Here is a 23,044-nt window from a genome sequence, read left to right on the forward strand (position 1 = left end):
GGATCGGAGAAATCTTCAAGGGGGCATACTGGCCAAAAATGTGATAACTGCATCTGGAGGAGTCCAAGCATGCCTGCTTGGGGGACAAGGCAGATGGAGGTGGGTGGTGGGCAGTGCATGTGGGAAGACATTTTCGGAGGAAGATAAGGAGCTCCGTTTTGGACATGTTGTATCTGAGGAGCCAGTGGGACATCCAAGTGGGTATGTTCAGCAGATATTTGAGGGTTTAAGTCTGGAGCCCTTGAGAGAGAGCTGAGTTGCCAAGCCTTGGGGTGGAGGTGGGAGACTTTGTTTTTATGGAGCTAGGGAAAGAGTGTGGCATGACAAAGACAGAACCTTGGAGGAAACCAGCCTCCATGGGGCAGAACAAGAAGGGTGTGCAAAAGATGCCGAGGGAAAAAACGCCCAGAGAGAATGCAGCCACGATGATATCAAAGAGCACACAAGGCCAGCAGCAGTGACCCGCCAAGGGGACTAAAGGTTGAGAAGTGGAGAGTGTCCAGGGACCCAGCACAGAAGAGACCACTGGTGACCCTGGGGTGAACAGGTCCAGAGGAACAGCAGGTGTGGGAGACTGGGGGCTGAGCAAATGGAGAGGGGTGTAGCATTTCAAGATGCTTGGCTGTGAAGAGAGGTGTGTGGTTGGGGTCAGGGAGAATTTTGCTGTATTTTTAAACTGGAGATGCCTGAGCAGAATTCCCAGCATTTGTTGGTGGAAATAAGCCCCAGAGAGGGACCAGAGGAAGAAGGTTGACAGAAGAGAGGAGGAGCTTCTGAGCCTGGAGTCTAGACTCATGGTGAGTCAGGTGGGGGAGGGAGGTACAACAAGGAGGGGTGTAAAAGCAGGTTTGCAGATTTAGTGGTGTGGTGGGGCGGGGGAGGGCAGGGCAAGTCTCATTTCAGACCAGAATGGTGGGCGAATTCCGCAGAGATGTGGATCTTTTGGGAGTTGTTCTCTCCACCCAGGGGGACCTGGAGCGCATATAGCAGGGCAGGCTCAGATCTCAGCGCCAGACCGGTTGGCTTCAAGCCTGACATTCAGCTTCCTGAGCCTGGGTTCCCTCTTCCGTACAATGGGGATTTGTCCATTGAGTGAATGTCTCTTGAGTACGAGCTCTGTGCTCATGCGGTACAGGTTGAGAAGAGGTGAAGAGTGCGAGCTGGGGTCAGAAGCATTCTCCACCCAGACTGCCCAAGCCCTGTGCCTCTGTCCTGAGGCCACAGGGAGGCCCGGAACACTCACAGGCCAGGCGTCTCCCTCCTTATGAAGTGGGGAGGTCCAGACATGTTTCCAGGAGGGCCCGTGCATCTCAGGAACTTTTCTGAGCTCTGAAGAGAAAACAACCCTCCCCCTCTGAAGTTCCCACCCTTGCAGAGGCCGGCAGCTGTCCCGCTCCACCCTGGAAAGTTGGTCACGCTCCGTCTCTCTGTCTCGCCCCTACTGCTCCTCACCCTCACCGGTGCGATGCTCCTGCAGACTCGAGAGGCTGGAAACGGAAAGTGCCGAGGAGGAAAGGGAAGTTATAAATACATTCAGGGAGAACCTAGGCTGCCTCCCCAGCTGCGGGCAGTGAGTCCACTCAGGGCGGTGAGTCCAGAATCGGGTCCAGGGTTGGGGCCTCCAACCTTCTCATCACTGTCACCATCCTTCCCGCCACCAGGAGGCGGTGGTACATCAGCTTTGGGGGCCAAATGCACTTCGGGTTCAAATCCTAGCTCCTCCACCCACCGGCTGCACTTGGGCAAAGGATTTCCCTTCTCTCTGCCTCTGTCTCCCCTGCATGAATGGGGGGTAACAGCACCAGCAACAGTGGCTGGAGTGAAGGTTTAGTGAGAGACTCTAGGTGAGAGTACTTTGCAAAATGTGAAGGTCTATGAAGGAGTTTTCTAGAGCTGTCCCCACCTCAGCCACAGAAAGACCACCCCTGGATGTCTTCTCCTCTGAGGTTTTTCACCCTGGGAGGCTGGATGCAGAGGAAACGGCTGATGGAAAGTTCCCGGAGGGTACGGCCACCCTGTTCAATGCTCACTGACCAAGGTCACGTAGAGAACTAGGATGTAATCTTGACCTTGTCCAAGGAAACACTTGACCAGGGCAGGGGGTGGAGTGGGGGTTGGCGGTGGTCCTTGCAGGGTGAGCGCTAATCCTGTGACAAACGGTGGAAGGGCATTTCAGCAGGGAGACACCGCGTGTGTACGGGTACCAAGACATGAATGTGTGGGGTACGCTCTGGGCAGAGGACCAGGGCAGGCAGGGAGGCCGGTAAGGCAGATCATAGGGATGTGATGACAAACATCAATTTTTAGCTAAAAAATTAACTTTGCTCTGAGGAGCAGGGCTGGGTGCCATGAGATTGGGGTTTGGAAAGATGACTCTGGGAGAAGGGAGGAGATGAATTAGAACAGGGAATCTGGAGTCACAGAAGAATAAAGGGACTAAAAGAGTCTGGAAGAAGGAGGAACGGATTCTGAGCTAAGGGGAACAGGGAGGAGGAGACAGGAATGTGAAGAACAGGGAGCTGCCATGGGCTGTTGGGAAGGAGGAGGGTGGGTCAGGGATGGACTTGACCTCAGTGAGACTGGGGCTCAGCAGGGTCCTAGGAAGGGCCTAGGAGGGTCTCCAGGCCAGCAATGAGTTCTTGCTGAGCCAGAGGTGCCTGGGCGACCCCCCAAGAACAGGTGGACATCAGGAGGGAGCCTGGGCTGGAGCAAAATCTAGGAATCACCGGCTGGGGCTCAAGCCCTTTCTGTTGTGGGATGGAAACCTGAGATCTGAGGAGGAGGAAAGTGACATATCCAAGGTCATTCAGATGGTGATCGGTAGAACAGGCCTGGACCCCTGTCAAAAGTGTTGAGCTCCATACTTAACCCTATTCAAGCCCATGGTTTAGGGACTGATGGACAGATGACTGAGTCCTCAAACTAGCTTTCCGAGACAGTTAAGTGCCACGATTCTGGGCACAAGTTTTAGAGCCAGACTCTCTAGGTTAAATCCTGGTTCTGCTTATTAACAGCTGTGTAACCTTGGGCAAGTTTTCTTACATCTTTGTGCCTCAGCTTCCCCATCTGTAAACTGGGAGCTTTAATGGGTAGTTGGGAGCACTAACTGAGTCCTTGCACAAATAAAGTAATTAGAACAATGTTGGACATGTGATTCATGAATGCCAGTCATGTTTATTGTATCAGTTTTATGGTTGACAAAACTGTGGCTTGAAAGAATGAAGTGGATGGGGCGCCTGGGTGATGTGGTCGGTTAAGCCTCCGACTCTTGGTTTTGGCTCAGGTCATAATCTCAGGGTCATGAGATCGAGCCCCATGTCAGGCTCTGTGCTTAGAGCGTAGTCTGTTTGGCACTCTCTGTCCCTCTCCCTCTGCTCCTCCCCCATGCTCTCTCTCTCTCTCTCATTCTAAAATAAATAAATCTTTCAGAAATAAAAGAAGAAGAATGAAGTAGCTGTCCAATGTCACACAGCCTGTTGTTGGCAGAGCTCAGACCTAAGTGACTCCGAAGACTGGATTGGTTTGCTTACGCTGAACTGCCTTCCCCTGTGGCTATTTCTGGAAGATGGTTGGATGTTTTCAACTCAAGAGACAGGAGTGTGCAAACTAAAGTCTCCTCGGAAGGGATTCTGTGGACCTGGGCTCAATTTTGCTGGAAAGATCCACCCCTGCCCTGGCCAGAGACCAGGTCCGCTCTACCTGGGACAGCTCAGGCCTGGTCTCTCCCCTCCCCCAGGAAGACGCATCTGTGTTTCACCCAGAAGACAAAAAAGGGCAGGCCTTTAAATAAGGGCAGCGACACTTTGATAATGAGGGTGTTTTAGGCATGAGTGCCAGAACAGTTGGAGCGAGCGAAGCTAGGAAGAGTGTGTGCAGAGTGTGGGGGTAGGTGTGTTTGGCTGGAATGTGAGAAGGAGAGAACCAAACAAAACGTAAACTGACAAGGCTCCAGATAAATGGCACTGATGGAAGCAGTCAGCCTGTTCCAGCCTCTCCCAAGGGCGTTAGAGCCAAGGCCAATTTTGTGTCCTGCCCTGGTCCTAGACTGGGCCCTAATGCCATACAGAATGCGCTTTGCCCCAGTAATGCTCACCCGGGCATCTGCGGAGGGCCCGCCGGGTTGAGATCAGCTGCCTGTGCGTTCGGCTTCCTGCCTTCCCCATCTGCAGGCTCGCAAGCCCATCAGGGAGGAAGTGAGTCATCTTCCTAGATGAAGCATGCGGCATGCTTCCCCAGCAGCTGTCATAAACTCTGCCCAAGTCCCAGAAATGAAGCCCCGGGAGGAACGGGCCCTCGGGTTTTTGTAGCTTGCACGAGCCGTGCTCCTCATGTGCCCTCCAGAGCCCTTTCCTCAAGAGAAGAAAATCCTAGTAATGTCGATGGACATTACCCACCCATCAGGCACTGTGTGAGGACGGCCGCTTATGAGCCCCATCCTACAGATGAGAACACAGAGGCATCAAGAATTAAGGAGTACATGGGGGCGCCTGGGTGGCTCAATGGGTTACAGCCTCTGCCTTCAGCTCAGGTCATGATCCCAGGGTCCTGGGATTGAGCCCCACATTGGGCTCTCTGCTCAGCAGGGAACCTGGTTCCCCCTCTCTCTCTGCCTGCCTCTCTGCCTACTTGTGATCTCTGTCTGTCAAATAAATAAAATTAAAAAAAAAAAAAAGAATTAAGGAGCACATGGTTATGGAGTTTCTGTTTGGGAAGGCAGAACAGCTGTGGAGATGGGGTCGTGGTGGGACGCCCTAAATGCCCCTGGATGGCACACGGACAATGGTTAAGAGGGTAAATTGTATGCTATGTCTATTAAAAAACTTACAAGCGAGCGGAGAAGTAACATAGCTACCAACTGGAGAAGCCAGGAGTCCCACCCAGCAGTCCGGCCCCAAAGCCTTGTCCTTAACCATCTGCTATTTTGTCTCATTTGCAAGCAGAGATACTGATCTGAGGGACAGAGGCACTTGCTCCTGAGGGCTCTGGGGACTGGAGGTGGTGGGGAGGCTGGGGCAGGCTCCAGGCAAGGGCGGCTGGTGGTCTGGACCAGGGTGGGGATGGCAAGATGGAAAGAACTGGGTCAGCTTGAAAGACTTGTGGAGCACATAGGCAGGTGTGCAGAGGCAGAGGCCGCCTGTGACTGCTCTCCCTGGGCTCCCCCTGGCCTGTCTGCTTCAGCCTCCTTGGATAGCGGGCCTCTGTCCCCTTTCCCTGACTGGGAAGAGTCTGGGAGGAAAAGCCCCGGCACAGACCTCCTCCCTGGCCCCCAGGGGGCAGTGTTGCAAAGTCTTCTGAGAGTTGGAGCCCTAGCTTTGCTGCATCCCCCCATAAGCCCCCAACCCCCTCCTCTCTCCCACGATCCAAATTATTAATAACCATCATCCTTCATGTTCCACACCTGGCACTTTACAAAAGCAGTGGTACATCCATTAGCTCACAGGGTTCTTCCCCAAAGACTGGGGCGGAGCAGAAAAACACTGACCCTTCCTTCTATCCCCCCACCCCACTTTTTTATAAGCACACTGAGGACTGGGCAGGAAATGGGATGTGACTAATGTCAGCGTGATGGTGGCAGAGCCAGGGCTGGGAGCTACGGGCCAGCCAGCACCCAGTCTGGACCCTGGGAGAGGGCATAGCCCCACAGTGCCCATAGTAAGACAACTGCTAACAAGGGCCACCCAGCTAGCCTACAGATCCCTTTTTTCCCCTTGAGCTCCCTCCCACCTCAGGGGGCCTTCTTAGTGATTTATTTCCATGAGTTGTCAGTCAGGTCAGACAGACCTGGCACGTACCTGCCACAATTTATTTCCTCCTCATCCTCTGCTTGCAGAATTATAAGTCATTCAATTACCATCATCCCCCTATTAATAATGGCTCATGTCTGCTCAGCTCTTAGAACTTAGCAAGCACTAATCCATCCGTTAGCTCATTTGAACCGTATGACAGCATTGAGATGGTATTTCACAGACAAGGACAGTAAAGATCAGAGAGGGCAAGTGACTAGCCCCAGGTCACCCAGCTAGGCCTTGGGAGAGATTACAATCTCTGGGGAGAGGGAAGCTATGCACATACCAAGTTGAAGATCGGGCGAGATGTTTGGGGTTTGTTGTGGCTTTGCCTGGAGGGGTCCTGTTATCCTGAATTTACGAGATGAGGAGATCAAGTCTCAGTGATTTTCTTACTGGGTCAAAACCTGCTCATGCCTTTTGGGGCCTGGGCTGCCACTTTGAGGGAGGGATGTAGAATTTCTAGCAGAGTACCTATTCTCTCCAGCCTGGAGGGGGAAATGGTGGGAGGTGGATGCTGTTGGACCCGTTGGGGCAAAAGGGCTTCCCAGGGAGGAACCTCCAGGGGGAGAGTAAGAAAGAGCACAGCACAAGCTATGCAAGGCTGGGTGGACTGGAGAAGAGAAAGGCCGTGCTCAGCCAAGGTGGGCCGGGCTGAGGGCCAGGCTGTGTACCCACCTGCCTGCAGACCTGTGCTTCTCCTCACATGCTTGGGAAATTTCCTGTGTCTTGATCCAAGAGTGGTGTCAACAAAGAGGGATGAGGTCCTAAACCCCCTGGGCAGGCTGGGGTCTGTTTCTCATCCACCAGGGAGAGAAACTGAAGCCCAAGGAGAGGCAGTGATGTCCCTGTTGTCTCGCTAGGCCTCGGTCTCTCAGTCGGGAAAAGGGGAGGATTGAATTAAATGTGCTCCAGGTTCCATCCTGCTCAGACCTCCTAGGTACCATGCATCCAGCTTTGCTGTCCTTGGCGCAGATCCCGGCCCCTGCTGTTTATTTGACTTGTGGCTCTGGGCAAGTCACATGGGCTCTCTCTCTGAGTGTCAGGGTCGACATGGGTGAAAAAAGTATGACACAGCTCTCTGTGAGCAGATCAAATGAGCCATGCATGGGAGCATGTCTGTGTAGCTTGGGTTCTGACCCCAGGCAGCGTCTCGGGGGTGGGGAAGGCTGAAACTCTGACTGAGGTCCTCACTTGTCTGCTCAGCCAAGGGCTCATTTATAGACATCCGCTCCCTGGCTGCCAGGCTGAAGGGAAGTGGGAGCAAAGGTGCTGAGACGGCAGTTCGAAGACTTTTTCAGGAAGGAGCCTCTGGCTACTCTTCCCCTTCCCACCCCTGCCTCCCCATCTTCTGGACATTCTCACAGTGACACTCATGACGGTCCCGAAGGTGGGCAGTTTGAGGTCATGATCTCCATTTAACAGATGAGAAGACTGAGACTCAGAGAGGAGAAAGGACTTGTTGCAAATCCCATAGCTGGTTAGTGACAGAGCTGGGACCAGAATTGAGTTCTCTAGTCTGGGGCTCGGCACTATTCAGTTACACCCCAGTTCAGATAGTTCTATAAAATGAAGAGTGTCCTATTTTTTCTGGGTGTGCAAACACCCTCCATGGGTTAACTTAAAGAAGGGAAGGGCCTGGGTTCTGCAAACAGCCCAAGCTTTTACGAACAGCATCGGGCTCTGCATGAGATGAAAGACTGTGCACGCATCACAGGGCCTCAGAAACTCTGCAAGCCATGAGGGGCTTTGCCAACAGCTGGTAAAGGAAGAGCACTCATGTCTGAGGTTATTGTATGTTCCACGCCTTGTGAGGCATTGTGCACTGTTTCACTCAAAGACTGATGAGATGAACTTAGCCAGCCAAGCTGGGCGCAGCAGGTACCCAGACCAATCCATGTATAGAACATTTTCAGCCTCTGAAGCCAAGATGGAGGCAACTGAACTTCCAGAAAGCCTAAAGGGACTTTCTCCCTCTTAACCATGCACCTGCAATTTGAAGTCTGAAGGGGGCACCTCTTGGTTTTCTCAAGCAGGAGCAGGTACTGGTCTTCACATCAGTCTGAGCCAATTATTGATCTTCCCTAGAATGGGGGTCACGCATTCACATTTCTGGTTTCTCAAAGACAGCCAGGCAATGTGTATCTATTGGGCGCTACTATGTGCCAGGCTGCACACTGATTATTTCAAAGACTCCCTGCTTCCCACCTGCTCCCTCATACGGCCCCCAGGAGCCAAGCGGGGTCCATGTATATTTCTTTTATCACTGTACCCTGAAAGCTGGGTTTGAAATCCACATCCCTATTTCATGCAAAGACCCTATTCCTGGAACTGGGTCAAGTTCACTTCTGTATCTTGGATTTTGGGAAACCTGGAGGTCTCCTTCGGAAAATGCAGCCTGGATGGAGGAAAAGGCCTGGGTCCAGCATCGGAGGTTCTTGAACCTCATGGCCCCACCTTCTACTAGCTGGGTGTTCTCGGGGCAGTTACTGAGACTCAATGCCTCATCTGTAAAATGGAGGAATAAATACGTGGCCCACAGGGCTGATGGGAGGACCCAGGGGGCCTCCAGTGGGAGAGTGCTGAACCAGCTGGAAAAGGCGAACTCGTCAGTGTGTTTCCTCTTGCTGTCCTGATCTGAGCCCTGCCTCTGTGGCTTCCTTCTCTGAGGTCCAGGCCTTCAGGCTTGGCTTTTTCCTTGCTGGCTGAAATTGTCCAGCAGCCCTGCAAGTGAGGGACCAGCTATCCCTTCTTTATGGATGAGGGAAATGATTCTCAGAGATGCAGAAACTTGTCTGAGACCACAGAGCCAGCTGAAATGAGACCAGGGTCTGTCAGGCTCCAAGGCCGCCATCCTCAGCCTTCGGTCTAGAAAACTCTTGAAATTTCAGATTTGCCCTTCTGCTCATCAACCCCTTCTGCCGAGATGGAGCTCCACTTTATAGAACTGTTGCCAGGAGTCCCTCAAGGCGGGCTGGCCATTGTGAATCCTGGTGAACAGACTTACTCCTTGCTCTGGATCCTTGGAGCTCAGAGAGGAGATGGGGTATAGTGAGAGGGGAGCCAGGGATTCTGGGAAGGGGGACCCTGGAGGGGCAGGGGCTCTCTATGGGGCTCATGGAGGGTGACAGACTTTCTGAAATGGGGGACAAGACCTTGGTGGGGTACAGATTGAGAATGGGAGTGCAAGAGGAGACTGGAGAATTGGGACTGAAATGAGACTGTCCACATTCCCTCTGCCTGCTACCTCTTTACTGCTGACAGAGGAAGAGAAAATATTCAGGGGAACGTGGACAGAGGCTTGAAGGGGAGGAGACCACAGCAGCCTCCTCCCAGCAGCAGGGCTGGATGGAAATGAAACCCAGCCTCCTGCACCACTCTGGCCCTGGGCTGTCCCAGCCGAAAATCAGAGGAATTCAGAAAGAGGCAAACAGAAGGAGCAAGTAACTGCATGAGGCAGGCACCGGGAGAGTGGAGTCAAGTTTTACGGGAATTCCTAACCACCTCAGAAGAGGCGGCTGCTGTCCAGTGTGGCCCGAGCAGCACCGGCCACGTGCCAGAGTGTCCACATTATTGCCTCCCTTCTGTGGCTCACGGCGGCTATCTCCAGGGGGCCCTGATACGGTCTCACTCTCTCTCCTGCTCAGCTCCACTTTTCACCTCGAAATAGGGGTTGGAACTCACTGCACCCCCAAAATCATGGGACCCAGGATAGGTAAGTCTTGGATGAAATTAAGGAAGGGGCATTGGGAGGGAGGCTGCGGGCCGTGTTCCCAGTGTGGAGGGTGAGGAGGCTAGGGAGCCCACTGGGGTGGAGTGGGTTGGAGGCTCACAGTTCCCCACACAGAGCCAAGCATAAGGTCAGACCTAGAGAAAGTGTGTTAAATGAATGAATGACTGATGGAAGGAGCAGGAAGGGATGCCATTTACTCAGTGGGAGGCGGGGAACCCAGCCTACCTTCCATGACAGAGACACTGGGAGGACAATGGAAATTCGGGCCACTGGAGAGCCCCTCGCTGAGCCCTGCTTTCTCGCTGAAGCAGGCAGAGCTAAAGACAGACAAGGCAGAGAATGATATAGTTGCAAGTGGAGTCAGAGACAGAGCAAGTCCGGAGATACGCAGTCAGACAAAGGGCGGGCCAGAGGAGAAGACAAAGGCCGACAGGTGTCTGCAGGAATGTGCAGGGACAGGGAAGGAGGTCCGTCCCAGAGAGAAGGCTGCAGAAGAGATGGAGAAATGAAGAGAAGCAGACAGAGACAGAGAGAAGAGAGACAGGCAGACGGGCCACAAAAAATCCGAAAGCTCAGCACGGAAGAGAAAGGGATTCAGAGGGAGACTTGCAGAGCCCAGCCTGGATCGTGCGTGACACGCGCCACGTGGAGAGGGCGGCAGTTCTGGGAATGGAGCGCCCCGCTGAGCATTTCTTGGACAGAGGAGGGAGGTGGGAAGAAAACAAAAGATCTTCAGTCAGGGTGCCCTGCAGTGATCACCTCTGGCCTCCTGCCAGCTGTTTGTCCTCCACGGCTGTGTTAGCCTCACGCCCACTCAGGCAGGAGTGAACCTGCTCCCTGGCTTGTGCGGGTGACACGGAGGGCTTCGTGGGCAGGCTGACGCGGCCTGGGTACCCTGGAGTGGCAGGAAGGGTGGGGTGGATGTTTCCTTTGGGGACCTCGCCAGAGAGATGACAATGAGGTCAGACTTGGGCGGGCTGGTTTGGAGATGGGCCATCGATAGCCCAAAGTCCACATCAGCCTTGGCTGGCTGCAGGATGGGAGGGTGGGTGACCCTACAGGTATGGGAAGAAACTAGTGACTTTGGCTGTATCGTACTTGACCCCCTCACCCCACCATTATTTGGATCCCTGCAGGGCTCAGGTCTAGACTGTTCTCCAGCCGTGCCCACCTCTGGCACATATAGCAGAAGGCCAATCCCAGCATCTGCCTGCTGGGCCACCAGGAGCCCCCTCTGGCTTCGCTTCAGGCCTCACCCTGAGCTGAGGCCTGGCTTCCCCCACGCTCTTCCTGGTCTGAGGGCTTCTGAGGGATGTGGGAATGCAGGTGGGGCAGGGCACAGAGCCTGGAGCCTGGGAAAAGAGCAGGGGCCAGCTGATGTGAAGGAGAGGGGTCAGCGGTCCTAGCCAGGGGCAGACAGCAGAGAGAGGAATCAGGGTCACATCTGGCTCTCAGCCCAGGCCTTCTACCAACTCACCAGTGCCCTTAGGCCACAGGCAGATTTCCCTGTCTGTGGGGTTGGAGTTGGAGAAAATGATCTCCCAAGGCCATTCCTTTTGTGATTTCAGAAAAGCCTCTTGGCTACCTCTGTCTCTTTGCTCACAGCTTTTACCTCTCTACCAGGGAGGTATCTGTCCTCATTTCTTTACCGATTCTGGTGAAATTTGCCATTTGCCAACTCCTCCAAACATCACCTCCTCCAGGAAGCCTTCCAGACTGATTCTCCAGCTAGAAGTAACCTGTCTCACGTATGCTGCTTGACTTCTCCGAAGATGATTCTTTCTTGTTCCTCATATTGTTTCTGTTGCCTTTTAGCTGTCCTGGGTTCAAAGTGCATCGATCTGGTGCAGATACATCGTGCAAAGGAGAGAACTAGCAGCCCTGGGTTAAAATTTGAGCTCCAAATCACTGGCTTTATGAGAACTCAGTGACATACTCTCACCCTGTTTAATAGTTGAGGAAACAGATGCTCAGAGAGGGCAAGTGACTCACCCCAGGTCACCCAGCAAGGGAGCAGCAGAGTGGGGGCCAGAACCCAGGTCGTCCTGATGCCAAAACTCTTTCCTCTCTCTGTCATTACCTTCAGGGCTCCCTCCTCTCTTCTGCAGACCCCACACTAGGGAGACTCCACCCACTCGGGCACTTCTCCACTGCTTCTAGACAAAGCAAACTATTCTCTGGGTGCTAGTAACTAGGGAGTGGGCAGGGTTGGGGGTAGTTATTTCCTCCCAGGTTAGGCCTTGCCTCTTAGGCCAGAGCTCAGGCAGCTGTGAACCAGATGGGAAGCTTGCCTGGCTGGACCCTACAGTCAGGGGCCAGGCATTCAACGCCCCATCTGCATTTGTCCCTTCCTGGGACTCACTTTCTCTGTGTGGTGGATGGAGGGCTGAGGCGGTCATCTGGTCTCTTCCTGAAAGGCTCGGTCTTCTGTCTCTGGAAGGAGCAGTGCAGCAAAGCCGTCTGTAGAGGAAGGATCAGATCTCCCCATCGGTGTTAAGGGGGCTTGGCTATCTCCAGCATGTCAGCTTGAACTTCAGCTGCACTGGGGGTCAGGAAAAAGTAAAGAAGTTTGGTCCCTGCCATCCTTCAGGGGTTGCAGCCCAGAGCCCCAAGCCTTCATGCTTGAAAGGATGGAGAACAATGGCTGCCTCACCAGACCCGGAGCTCCCCAGTGGTGGGGCCAGATTTGATCCATTCCTGGGGCCCCAGATCTCAGCACAGGCTTGGCAAATGCAAGGATTTGGGAAAGTCTCAGTGTCTAAGCTGTCCTCCCTCCACTCCATGCCTCCCCCCATGACATTCCTTCCTTCCCTCCAACCTGTTTGGAAAGAGGACTAGAGACTCGGGATATGGAGTGAGGTTGGCTATAATAGGGCCCCAGGGAATAAACGTAAGCACAGAGAGAGGAGCTGGGGTTCATGATCAGGGGAGGTGTCATGGCCAAAGACAATGGCCACTCTCTGAGCCTCAGGCTCCGTGTTCTAGACAGAAGGAGACTGACCTGAATTCCCTGTGGGCTCCAGGCTCACCCTTCCCCCAAGGCCCTCCTCACTATTTTTAAGGTCATCTTGGGTCTAGATGCGATAGCCAGGGCTGGAACTGGGAACAGAAAGTCCCAGCACAGGGTGCCTGACCCAGCTTGGAAACCACCAGAAAGTGCTTGGCCTCCTCCCCCACCCTGCACTATCTCCCTCAAGAAGCAACAGCTGGGAGGCCTATAAAAGCTGGACCTCAAGCCTGCTATTGTCATCCCAACAGACCACCCAAAGCCCTGGGAGGAGGAATTTCCCAAAGATGACAGCCAAGCCCTTTGTGCCTCCAGGGCTCCCACTCCTCCCTAACCCCAACCTGGACCCCTCCTCCCACATTCCCATGCTCCAGCCTGTCTTCTCCCTCAGCTTAGCTCTGTTCAACTTAACCTGGACCAGGCCTTGCAAGATGAGAAATGGTTTGCTGAGGAGGAAGGACAATCCAGACCAAGGGTGCAGCATGTGCAAAGGCAGAGGGGTGAAAAGCATAGGATGAATTTGGGGAATGGCAAGCATCTACAGAGCCTGAGAATACTGTTTGCTAGGGGTGGGTAGATGAGACAGGTGCAGTTCCCAGGGGCCTTGACCTTTTGAGGCTGAGATGTCTGTTTTCATGTGGTACAGAGGGGGTAACTGCTGTTGAAGATGGCAGTGCACCCAGCATGACATTTTCCTGCAATCCTACAAATCCTCCATGAGATGGGCTCTCTTCCCTCGCTCCCAGAGAAGCTGAAACTGACACTGGCTAACGACGCTGCCCAAGGTCACACAGCTCCAATGGGGCAAAGCAAATATTTAAATCCAAAGTCTTCTAATCCAGAGGATTTCAGCAGGGACATGGTCCATCAGGACACAGGATGGGACAGGTGCTGCCCTGAGGAGCTCACTGCTTCATCAAGGGACGTAAATAGTGAGGGAAACTGCAAGCTGAGGGCATACAGCGCAATCTCGGAAGTAAGAAGGGCTCAAGGAAGGGGTTGGCCACGTCGGCTTCCTTCTACCCCAGCACCTCTGGAGAAGTATCTGACATTTGTTATGAGGGGTGGATTACCCAATATCTGCTGCTGGGAATATTTCCCTTCCCAGGCTCGGGCTCTGGGTGTATCCGTGCTGGAAGCTGGTAGTTTTTCCAAAAACATCTTGGCACCTCTGTGACACTGTCCCCTCCCCCGACCTTGGCACCTGAACATGGTTCCAGGTTAGGTTCCTCTTTTTGCTCTGTTTTCTTCAGACGGGACACATGGCAGAGGCGTCTCACTCTCGCTGGGCAAGTTGCCTGCCCACTTGTGGCTTCTGTTACCTTCTTTCTGCTCTTGTCTCCAGACAGCCAGAGATCTGGCTCCAGCCCGTATCCTCTCCTGGGCTCTCCTAGAGCCCACAGCCTCCTAAATATCTCTCCCTTGGTGCACACGCCCCACCCCAGCCTGCCACCCCAAACTCACCATGGTCAAGGCTGAACTCACCACACCTTTGCAGTCCCAGCCCTCAACCATGGCACGCCCAGAGGCAGAGCTGCTCCTCCTGGGCTGCTCCTCTCTCCCCTCCATCCCTGCCCCCAGGACTCCTCGGCTTCCTTCACTCCCCACATCTGATCTTCCACCAAGTCCTACCTCCCCACTGTGATACCTCAGCTTGTCACTCTCCTTTCCCACAGCCACTGCCTAACCCAGGACCCATGGTCCCTCACCACTCTGGACCCCACTCTTGCTTTCTCCCTGGCTCCTGCCCATTGCTTGACTCTTCCACTCTCACCCCACAGGCACGAGGTCTGTCCAGGCAGTCAAATCAGACCTTATCCCTGGGCTCAGAAGAAAGCCCAGCCCTTCAACCTGGCATTCAGGCTCATTGTAGCCTGGTTCCTCCAACCACTCCAGCCCCAGTCCCCCGCATTGCACCCCTACCACGGCCCTAGTGCTCCAGCCTTGCCAGACCATTCGTTCCCTGAGCATTTTTTGTACTTTGATTTGTCTGCCCTTTTCTCTGTTGTTTCTTCCTTTAGGAAAACTTCCAGAACCTTGCAATCTAGGCTAGGGCCTCTGCTGTGTTTTTGTAGTCTTGAAATTCCTTGTGTTACATCAGTGAGCTCAGGTCACTGGGATTCTGTGTTTGATGTCTGCTTCCCCTCCCCACCACTCCCACTCCCTGACACTGGGAGCTCCTTGAGGGCAAGGACGGGGCCTGCTGGCCTCTGTGTCCCCAGCAGCCTGCCTCAGAGAGCTGTCAGGATGTGCGGGATGAATCTTCACTGTTATTTCTAGAACCAGCAGAGACCAGTTCATGTAAAGCCCCTGGGCAAGTCAGGGTCCTCTATGGCCCTGTTTATTCGCCCCTCAAAGGCTTAACCCAGCCCTGGCTTCCTGTCCAGGGGACGCCCCAGCCCAGTGTGGCTGTGAAGTCACCGGCCGATGAAGAGGGTCCCTGAAAACACACCAGGCAGGCAAACCCCCTCCACCCCCACAGAGAGACTCCAATGGGGCAACTTGCCAGGTGTAGGCCCAGCATCTTGGGCCAGCTGGGTGCTGCTGTATGAGAATGTGGGCCCAGGATTGCCAGATCTGCTCATCTTTCAGGAAAAAGCAAAAATCTGGAGTTTTATGTGAAATTTCCTGTTTTTAATTGCTGGCCACTAACTTCCAAACACTCAGCAAGCATTGCGCAAGCCCCCCCCCCCCCAAAACATCTAGAAGCCAGATGCACCACCAGGCAGTGCTTCCACGCACTGTACAACTCCAACTCCAGAAGGCACCATTCACTTTGGGCTGTGCAGCCCACATAACTGCCTATGAGGCCACTGACCGGGGCCTCTCCATTGTAACCTCTGCCTTATATTCTATCCCTCCTAGTTTGTGTGATGGCCTTGGCAAAGGGTGTGGGGGAGAGGCCTTTTATTCTCTCGTACAGGGAAGTTATTAGAAGAAAAAAAAAAGGGACCTTGGAATGCAGCTGGTGGGATGGGGTGGGGGTTTGGGAGAGGACGAGAAATGGCTGAGGGAGGGCTCTAGAGCGATCTGTGTTGCTTCAAGGCTCAGGAGGAGGTGACTGAGTGATGCCGGGGCTGAGTCTCCCACAGGAAGGAGTATCGTTTTTTTCTGGGGCTTGGTGGCCACACCTGGAAATAGATTTCCTGGTGAGTTTGGAGCAAAGGCTGACGAAACTGCCACTTGCGGGATTTCCTGATATTGACAAAGGACATTATCCCGTGTGACCCTCCCACAGGCTTGAGAGGCAAGGCTTAGTATTCTCAAGGCTGAGGCTCAAAGAAGTCTAATTGCTGGCCCAAGGCCATACAGCATCTCTGTGATCTTCCATTTTGCCCTCTTTGCTGGAGACAGGCTGGAACATTATGGAGAGAAAGTGCCCTTGTCTTGTCCCTCCTCTGTTCTCAGGATGTGAGAACCCTCACAGGCTCTCTTGGCATTTCCCAGCAGGTCCCTTCTGAAAGTTCAAAACTGGGCTTTGGTTATGAGTCCTGAACTCCCACCACGCTCAGGTCGCCTGGAGTATTGGACTCAGGTCCCCACATGTCATTCCTGCCTCATTTGTCTCTCCAGCCTTGCCCTGACAGCACTCTCTGAGCCCATTAGAAGAGGGTGTTAACTTACCAGCGAATGGCTGACTCCTTTAAGAAGCTAGTAGAAGGGCAGGCTCTTGCCATAAAACTACCTTTGACAAATGACAGAAAGGAAGCCAGGCTGGAATAAGAAATGGCTACATGGGGATTATGTTTCATTTGTTCTAAGGCCTTCTTTGCAGCCAACCTTCTTGTGGTTGCTCTTGGGGGCCCAAGAGCCAGGCAGATCTGAATTCCCGTCCAGGTTTTGCCATTTACCAGCCCCAGGACCCTGGGTACGTTGCTGCTTCCCCTCTCTGTGTCTCAGTTTCCTCCTCTGTACCATGGAATCACAGCAGCTACCTCTAAGCCATGCTAGGAGGGTGGGTGAGTGAGCTCAGCCCAGCCCAGCTCAGCCCAGCCCAGCCCAGCCCAGCCCAGCACATAGTGCTGCTGGTCTGTGGGAGCTCCTCACACAAGCCCCCAGGACAAACACCTCCAAGACACTTCCTGTAGGAGCTTAGGCTGAGCCAGAGAGCTGGGGCTCCCAGCCTTCCACCTTCTCAGCCCTCTAGGGTTGAACTTTCTCTGGATTCTCGAGTTCCAAATGTGGTCCTTGCAGTCGCAAAGCAAGTATGGAAGCCAGTGGGGCTCTTGTGCCAGGACAGACAGCTGACAGAAAGCCTGGCTGCCTGATGGGGAATAAACATTTACCACGCAGCTGCTACTCGTTGTGTTTGGGCTGCCTCCCCACACATTACTGACAGAACCTGTTAGGAAGACAATGTCTATTTACTGTGAGCAGGGATAAGACCACTTCTCAAAGCTTAGGCGATGATTCAGAGTGGGGAAGTAAGGTAAATATTTGCTGAGGATTGGAAGTTTGTTTTAAGGCTCATCCTTTAGGGTGGGGAGGGAAGGACAGGAGGGAGGCTTGACTGGGGTTGGGTAAGAATCATGATTCAACAGTTTGTTGGTGGAAACAACAAGGTAAGGATTTTGTGGGGAGGGATTCAAAGAGTCAGAGGTACACGCTCTGTGGTTTCCCGTGAAGGGTCAGGGGTCTTTCAGAAAGTTCCTGTAATGAATCATGAAGCCATTTATTTAAGCTGATCAGTCTGGGAAGCGTCAGAAGAAAAAGTGTGAATGAAGACAGTGGAATTGCCAGGCCAAGTTCATGTGAACCTTAAGGAGTGGTTTTGATGAGGGAGCAGGAGGCTGGCTGAGGACAAAGCAGGAGCTGGCGCCTTGCACCCCCCCCCCCTTCCATCCGCTCCCCTCCATAGGTGTAGCAGCAGGTTCTAGAACTTCATCAGTTTCAGGCTCTCAGTGTCCAGGCCGAAGATGGGGTGGAAGGATCTGGTTTGCCATGGGTGCTCTCTGTCCTGGGATGTGGGGATTACAGTCCCTGCCTGGCAGATGAGGAAGCAAAAGGGTCCCTGGTCTCAGGCCACAAAGCAGGATTGCAGCTGGTGGGGATTCAAACCTGGGCAGTTATCTCTGAAGCTGGGAGTATGCATGAGGGGAAGGGGTCTCGGGTCCTCCTTGTGGTAAATTGGGACTTGGGTGACAGGGAGAGATAATCTAGGGAGGGAATTTGGTGCTGTCAGAAGGAAATGTTAACTTGGGGGGCCCAGGTGCACATGGAAGGGAAAGGGTTCGGTTGGGCCCTGGGGTCTGAGAGGTGCTTGAATGTTATGAGGAGAGGGGAGGGTAACTGCCCTCAGGTGGAGGCGGTAGGACTTTGAGCCTTTCCAGCAAAGAGCAGGCAGAGAAATCTATCCTTCCCTGTCAGGCAGCTCTCTGAAACCTTGGTCCTCATCAATCTGGATTCAGCTGGTGTGAAGAATGCTGATTCCTGCCCAGGGAGGGGATCGCTAGACAGACTTTTGGGATCTCTGAGTGGACTGAAGGCCTCTGGCTGACAGACGTTCAGGATGACTGTCTGACTGACTAGCTAGCTAGCTCAGTTTGCCTGAACAGACAAGTTTCCTGAGAGACCGCCAGACTCATGAATGACCAGCTGAGGGACTTGATTGGGCCTGTGTGAATAGCCGGCCATGCCACCAACTGACAGGCCCCCAGACTCCCCGCCTGCCCTCTCCGGGGATGTGGGCTCCAGCCCTGGGAACCACCTGGCCTACTTGGAGCCCCTAAACCTGGGAGAGAAACAATTGGGCTTTTTACCCTGGGGCTTGGGTCCCTATCTTTCCCCTCATTCCCACAGGCCACCCCCAGGCCCAGTCCAGGTTCACCCCCACAGCAACCCTGTCTCCTGTCAGGGTGACCCCTGACAAAATCTTCACGGGATGGGAAAGCCATCGGAGATGTCACACAAGAAGAACATACTTTACTGGACTCAGGACGCTCCTTCTGAAGGGAGCTTTGCCCTTACTTAGAGAGTCACACTGTTGCCAGCCTTCTTGGAGGCCTCGGTTCACCAGAAGAGCTTAAAGAGACCTGGCTACCGGCTTGACCAGCCCCATTCAGTGACCAACTGACTACCCAGTGCACAGACTGACCCCAGGGGCCACGGCTTCCCTCCTTCATTTGAAGGCTCAAGCTAAGGACTAGCCCATGAGAAGGTGGAAGATTCTAAGTCTGTCTGCTGATCTTCTGTCCCCTTTCCTTCTCCATATCCTGGACTTCTTTCAGAGCCAGGCCTCCTGGTCAGTGACTTCTGCCCTCACAGACTCCACTCCAGCCTCATCATCTGGTTGGCTTGGCTCCTTGGTGGGTGGGTGCTGCCAGCTTTCAGCTAGCCCAGTTAGGTTTGGTTGGACCATGGTGGAGAAGAACACTGTGCTTCTTCCCCTTGTCAAACCTGTACAAGGAGCATGGAGTGATGTTGACAGTGATGTTAACAGCTGGGCTTGAGTCCCTTCACCAACATTAACCAGTAGAGCTAGTTATCTCAGAGCCTCAGTGTGCTCATCAGATGCATAGAGATAATGAAAACTCCAAGGCCCAGAGCGGTGGGGAAGCTTTGGGAACAAGGAGAGCATGCATGTGAAGGCTTAGCTGCGTTAGAGCGTGTAACAGTCTCTGTGCTCTAGGAAGTGACCCATCTGTGCTGGTGAGTGAAACCAGAGCTTAGAAGTAGTCCCATCAGTCCCTTCTGGGAGAGTTTGCTCGGGCTCCCCCTCACCTCCTTATCTTTCTAAGTGACCTCTGCAGAGCCCATCCCCTCCCTAGGCCAACCCTTTATCTTCTCCCTGACAGGTGTCACTTTGGTTTCAATATCTCCTCATTTCCCCTGAATCCTTATGCCCCTCCCCCAAGGCACTCCTCCCCCGCCACACACACACACTCCCATTTCTTCAGTCAAATTCCTTAAGATCTTCGAATCAAATAGATATTTCTCCAAAGAAGATAAACAAATGGCCAATAAGTACACAAAAAGTTGCCTAACATCATTAGTCATTAGGGAAATGCTAATCAAAACCGCATGAGATATCTCTTTATACCCAGCGGGCTGGCTAGAATCAAAGAGACACAGTACTAAGTATTACAAGGAAGTAGAGAGATTAGACCCATCAGATCCTGCTGGTGGGAGCAGAAGATAGGCAGATCACTTTGGAAAACAGTTAGGAAGTTTCTGAAAAAGTTGAATGGAGTTGCCCCATGACCCAGGAATTCCACTCCTGGCTACATACCCAAGAGAACCGAAAACATACGTTGACACAAAAATGTGTACAACTTCTGAATGTTCACCATACCTGAAACATAAACCAAATGTGATGTATGTCTGTACAAAGGGACTTATCCAGCCATAAAAAGGAATGACGTACGGAGGTACACTGTAACAGTGTGCTACGTGAAAGCAGCGAGACAAAAAATTACACATTGGACTATTTTGCCTATATGAATTTATATGAAATATCCAGAATAGGCAAAGCTGGAAAGCCAGGAGCTGGGGAGAGGGAGGACTCCTGAAGGGTATGGAGTTCCTTACTGGGATGGTGGAAAATGCTCTGGAATGAGTGGTGATGAGGTATACCCTTTTTCATATGCCCCGACCCACACAACTGTATGCTTTAAAAGGGTGAGGTTTATGGCCTATGAATTATACCTCAACTGAAAAAAATTCCTTAGGCTTCCAGGTACCTCGTTTGAGGAGAACAGAGCCTTCACTGTGGCGGTTCCAGGCCTCTGTGACCCCTCCCTGAGTTTGCCTTCGGGATCTGGAGATGGAGAGTCCCCACGTCCCTGCCTGGGTCAGGGGTGTCCTTGCATCCGGTTCCATGCTCCAGAAGGAGCTTGTTGAATGAAGGGAAACTCCTGCCAGGTTAAGAAGTGTGTGAAACAATGGGGGAGGTTTCCGCGGGAAGCCAGGGCCCCAGGAGGGGAGGAAGGCCTAAGGGGTCGTTTTCCATGTAAGTGGAAGGGTGGAGTCTCCCAAGGCCAGACTTAGGAGCTCCTCACTGAGAGCTCACTGAGATGAAACATCAGAAGACCCTAGGAGATGCCCCTGAAGGGGTTCAGCTTTCCTCTCCCTGCGGTGAGTGGGATACAGGCATGGTTTCCATGGAGGAACCCAGACAAGCCTAACGGGGCCCAGGATCCAGGTTCTAACCACAGTTCTGCCTCCTGAGTCATCGCCACACTTGGGGAACTCAGTTTGTCCAGGGTGAGGGAGGTGGTTAAGTGGGATGTCTCTAAGGATCCTTTCTGCGCCAACCAGCAACATGGTTTGATAGGTAGCTCTGGGATTACACAAGGGGTAGTCCCCTGTGGGGGCATTGCTATCTGTTCTGAACGACTCCCAGGAAAATTCTTTATGCCCTGGCTGTAGAACAAGTCTTGACCCTGCACTGACCCTAAATCTGAGATCCTACCCTGAGCCAGCCAGACCCACAGCCAGACTCAGCCTCCAGGCACTGAATGTCTCGCAGCTACAGGTCCAAGAGGGGCTAAGGCCACTCATCCGTACTGCCGGAGTCCCTGCTTGAAGCGTATGGAGTGTGGCCGGCAGCTTCTCCCTAGAAGGAAGGTTAATACTGGGAATGGAATGACGGTGTGAGACAGGAGGTCCCAGCTGGGATCTGGCTAGCATTGGCACACAGAGCCCTTAGGAAGGGCCCTCCCATCACTGGGCCTCAGGAAGGCTGGGGGTGTTCAGACTTTCAGATTGCCACCAACCCCTGGAGCACCGTGGGTGACCTGGGGCACGACCATTCTCTGGGATTCCATCACCACTCTCACCTCCTGGATGTCTGTCTCACAGGGCCAGTGGGTGAGGAGCCCCAGATGCCAGGCAAAGATGCCAAGGCCATGATGGGTGCAGAAGACACACCTGGAGGTAAAGCCAGCCCAAACCCTCAGAACTTGAGGCGAAGCATATTCTACAGCATCAAGGTATCACTCAGGGCCTGCTGGGAATAGGGCTGTCCAGACCTATAGGGAAGGCTATGTAACTCTAAGCAAGCTGCTGCTTTTCTCTGAGCCTCGGTTTCCTCATCTGTAGGATGGGTGGCCACGAGAATCCAAGAGATAACCTACGAAAGCATTTAGTTGGGTTTGGGGCACACATTCCCTCCTTCCAGAGAAGAAAGAAGGGTTACTCTGTGGGCAGTGGGGGGGCCATGCTCCCCGTCCCCCATTGTCCTAGAGAGAAAGAGAAGGACCCCAGGGATCCTGAATCTGTATGAATTTGGGGGAGCTCTGGCTCCTCCAGAGGCAGCCCGAAACCTCCAGGCATCCTCTGGGTGCCAGGACCTGTCTTGTTTGATTCTCACGGTAGCCCTGAGGGGTAGGGACATGGTCCTTGTTGTATACAAGAGGAAACCAAGTCAGAAGAACAGAGCGAACATTTTTAAGCTCTGGCATAAACACCCTTCTTTGAAGTTAGTTTTTCTTCTCCTGGGAATTCTGCCAGCTCATCAGAAGGGAGGCCCGGATGTTTGGGGTGGGGCTAGGTGGGGTGGGTGGCTTGAGGATTCAGGGTATGAAAGTCATCTCCCAAGGGAACTGTCGGGGAGGAGTGGGTGGGCTGGGGTGGAGAAGGATCTGGAAGAGCTTCCTGGAGAAAGGGACAGGGTGGTGGAACAGGGAGGAAGGTGCAGTCCAGCCCAGGGGAGCTGTGAGGGTCAGAGTGGCCCCAGAAAGACCCTACTCTCAGTCATGTGGGTCTCAGGTGGCTCCAAGACCCCTGAATGTACCCAGGACAGTTTGTGTAGTTTTTAGGCCTGTGTGAGAAGCCAATGGCCACTCTAGTAACTCTCTCTTTTTCTCTCTCCTGTGTGTCTGTCTCCTCGGATTCTGTTTCCCCATCTCTATTCCTTGCTCCTCCCTTTCCCCAACTCCATCTCTGTCTCCCAATGACCACCCGCTCTGACTGAATCCCCACCTATCTCCCTGCCCACCACCCACCCCCGGCTGTTCCCACCATGGCTCCCCTGGCAGTTCTTCGTCCTGTGCCACAGCCTGCTGCAGCTGGCCCAGCTCATGATCTCCGGCTACCTCAAGAGCTCCATCTCCACTGTGGAGAAGCGCTTTGGCCTCTCCAGTCAGACCTCAGGGCTGCTGGCTGCCTTCAACGAGGTACCGGCTCTGGTGCAGCCACTAGGAGGGAGAAGGATTGAGGGAGACTCTTGCCCCCACCTCCTCACCCCCTCTCTCACTAGCCTGACAGAAACCCTTTCCATCCCGGTGTCCACAGGCAACCTCACCACAGCTCCTTCACCAAATCTCCAAATCTCCTTCCCCAAATCTCCAGCTCCTTCGTCATGTCCTGGTAGAGAAACCAACCTCTGCCTCCTTGTAACATCACAGCAAGGGCGGCCCTGCCCTTGGGGACACTCTAGAGGTTGAGGTGGGGGGTATTGTAGAGGTAAGCAGAATTCCCATACTGCCCACTCTCCCTTTGGCTCCTTTACCTGGCTATTGCCTGTCCCGTGAAGGAGTCAGAGGAAGTCACTTCAATAGTAGTGTGATAGATTTAAAT

The 23,044-nt window shown here is 53.4% G+C and overlaps 1 protein-coding gene across 2 annotated transcripts in view; it reads left to right on the top strand.

Annotated features, from left to right (window-relative positions):
• Positions 1-9,127: 9,127 nt before the first annotated feature.
• Positions 9,128-23,044, top strand: part of SLCO2B1 (solute carrier organic anion transporter family member 2B1) — a 45,143-nt gene continuing 31,226 nt past the window's right edge. Inside the window, exons 1-3 of one of the 2 annotated variants that reach the window (XM_013064370.2) lie at positions 9,128-9,501; positions 21,326-21,456; positions 22,504-22,641. In XM_013064370.2, the coding sequence (XP_012919824.1) occupies positions 9,486-9,501; positions 21,326-21,456; positions 22,504-22,641 (285 nt within the window). In that variant the 5' untranslated portion in view covers positions 9,128-9,485. The remainder of the gene's footprint in view (positions 9,502-21,325; positions 21,457-22,503; positions 22,642-23,044) is intronic. The other variant, XM_004768037.3, reaches the window with a different exon arrangement.

Source organism: Mustela putorius, unplaced genomic scaffold (genome assembly GCF_011764305.1).
Source record: "Mustela putorius furo isolate JIRA1106 unplaced genomic scaffold, ASM1176430v1.1 tig00003987_pilon_pilon_pilon, whole genome shotgun sequence".
NCBI lineage: Eukaryota > Metazoa > Chordata > Mammalia > Carnivora > Mustelidae > Mustela > Mustela putorius.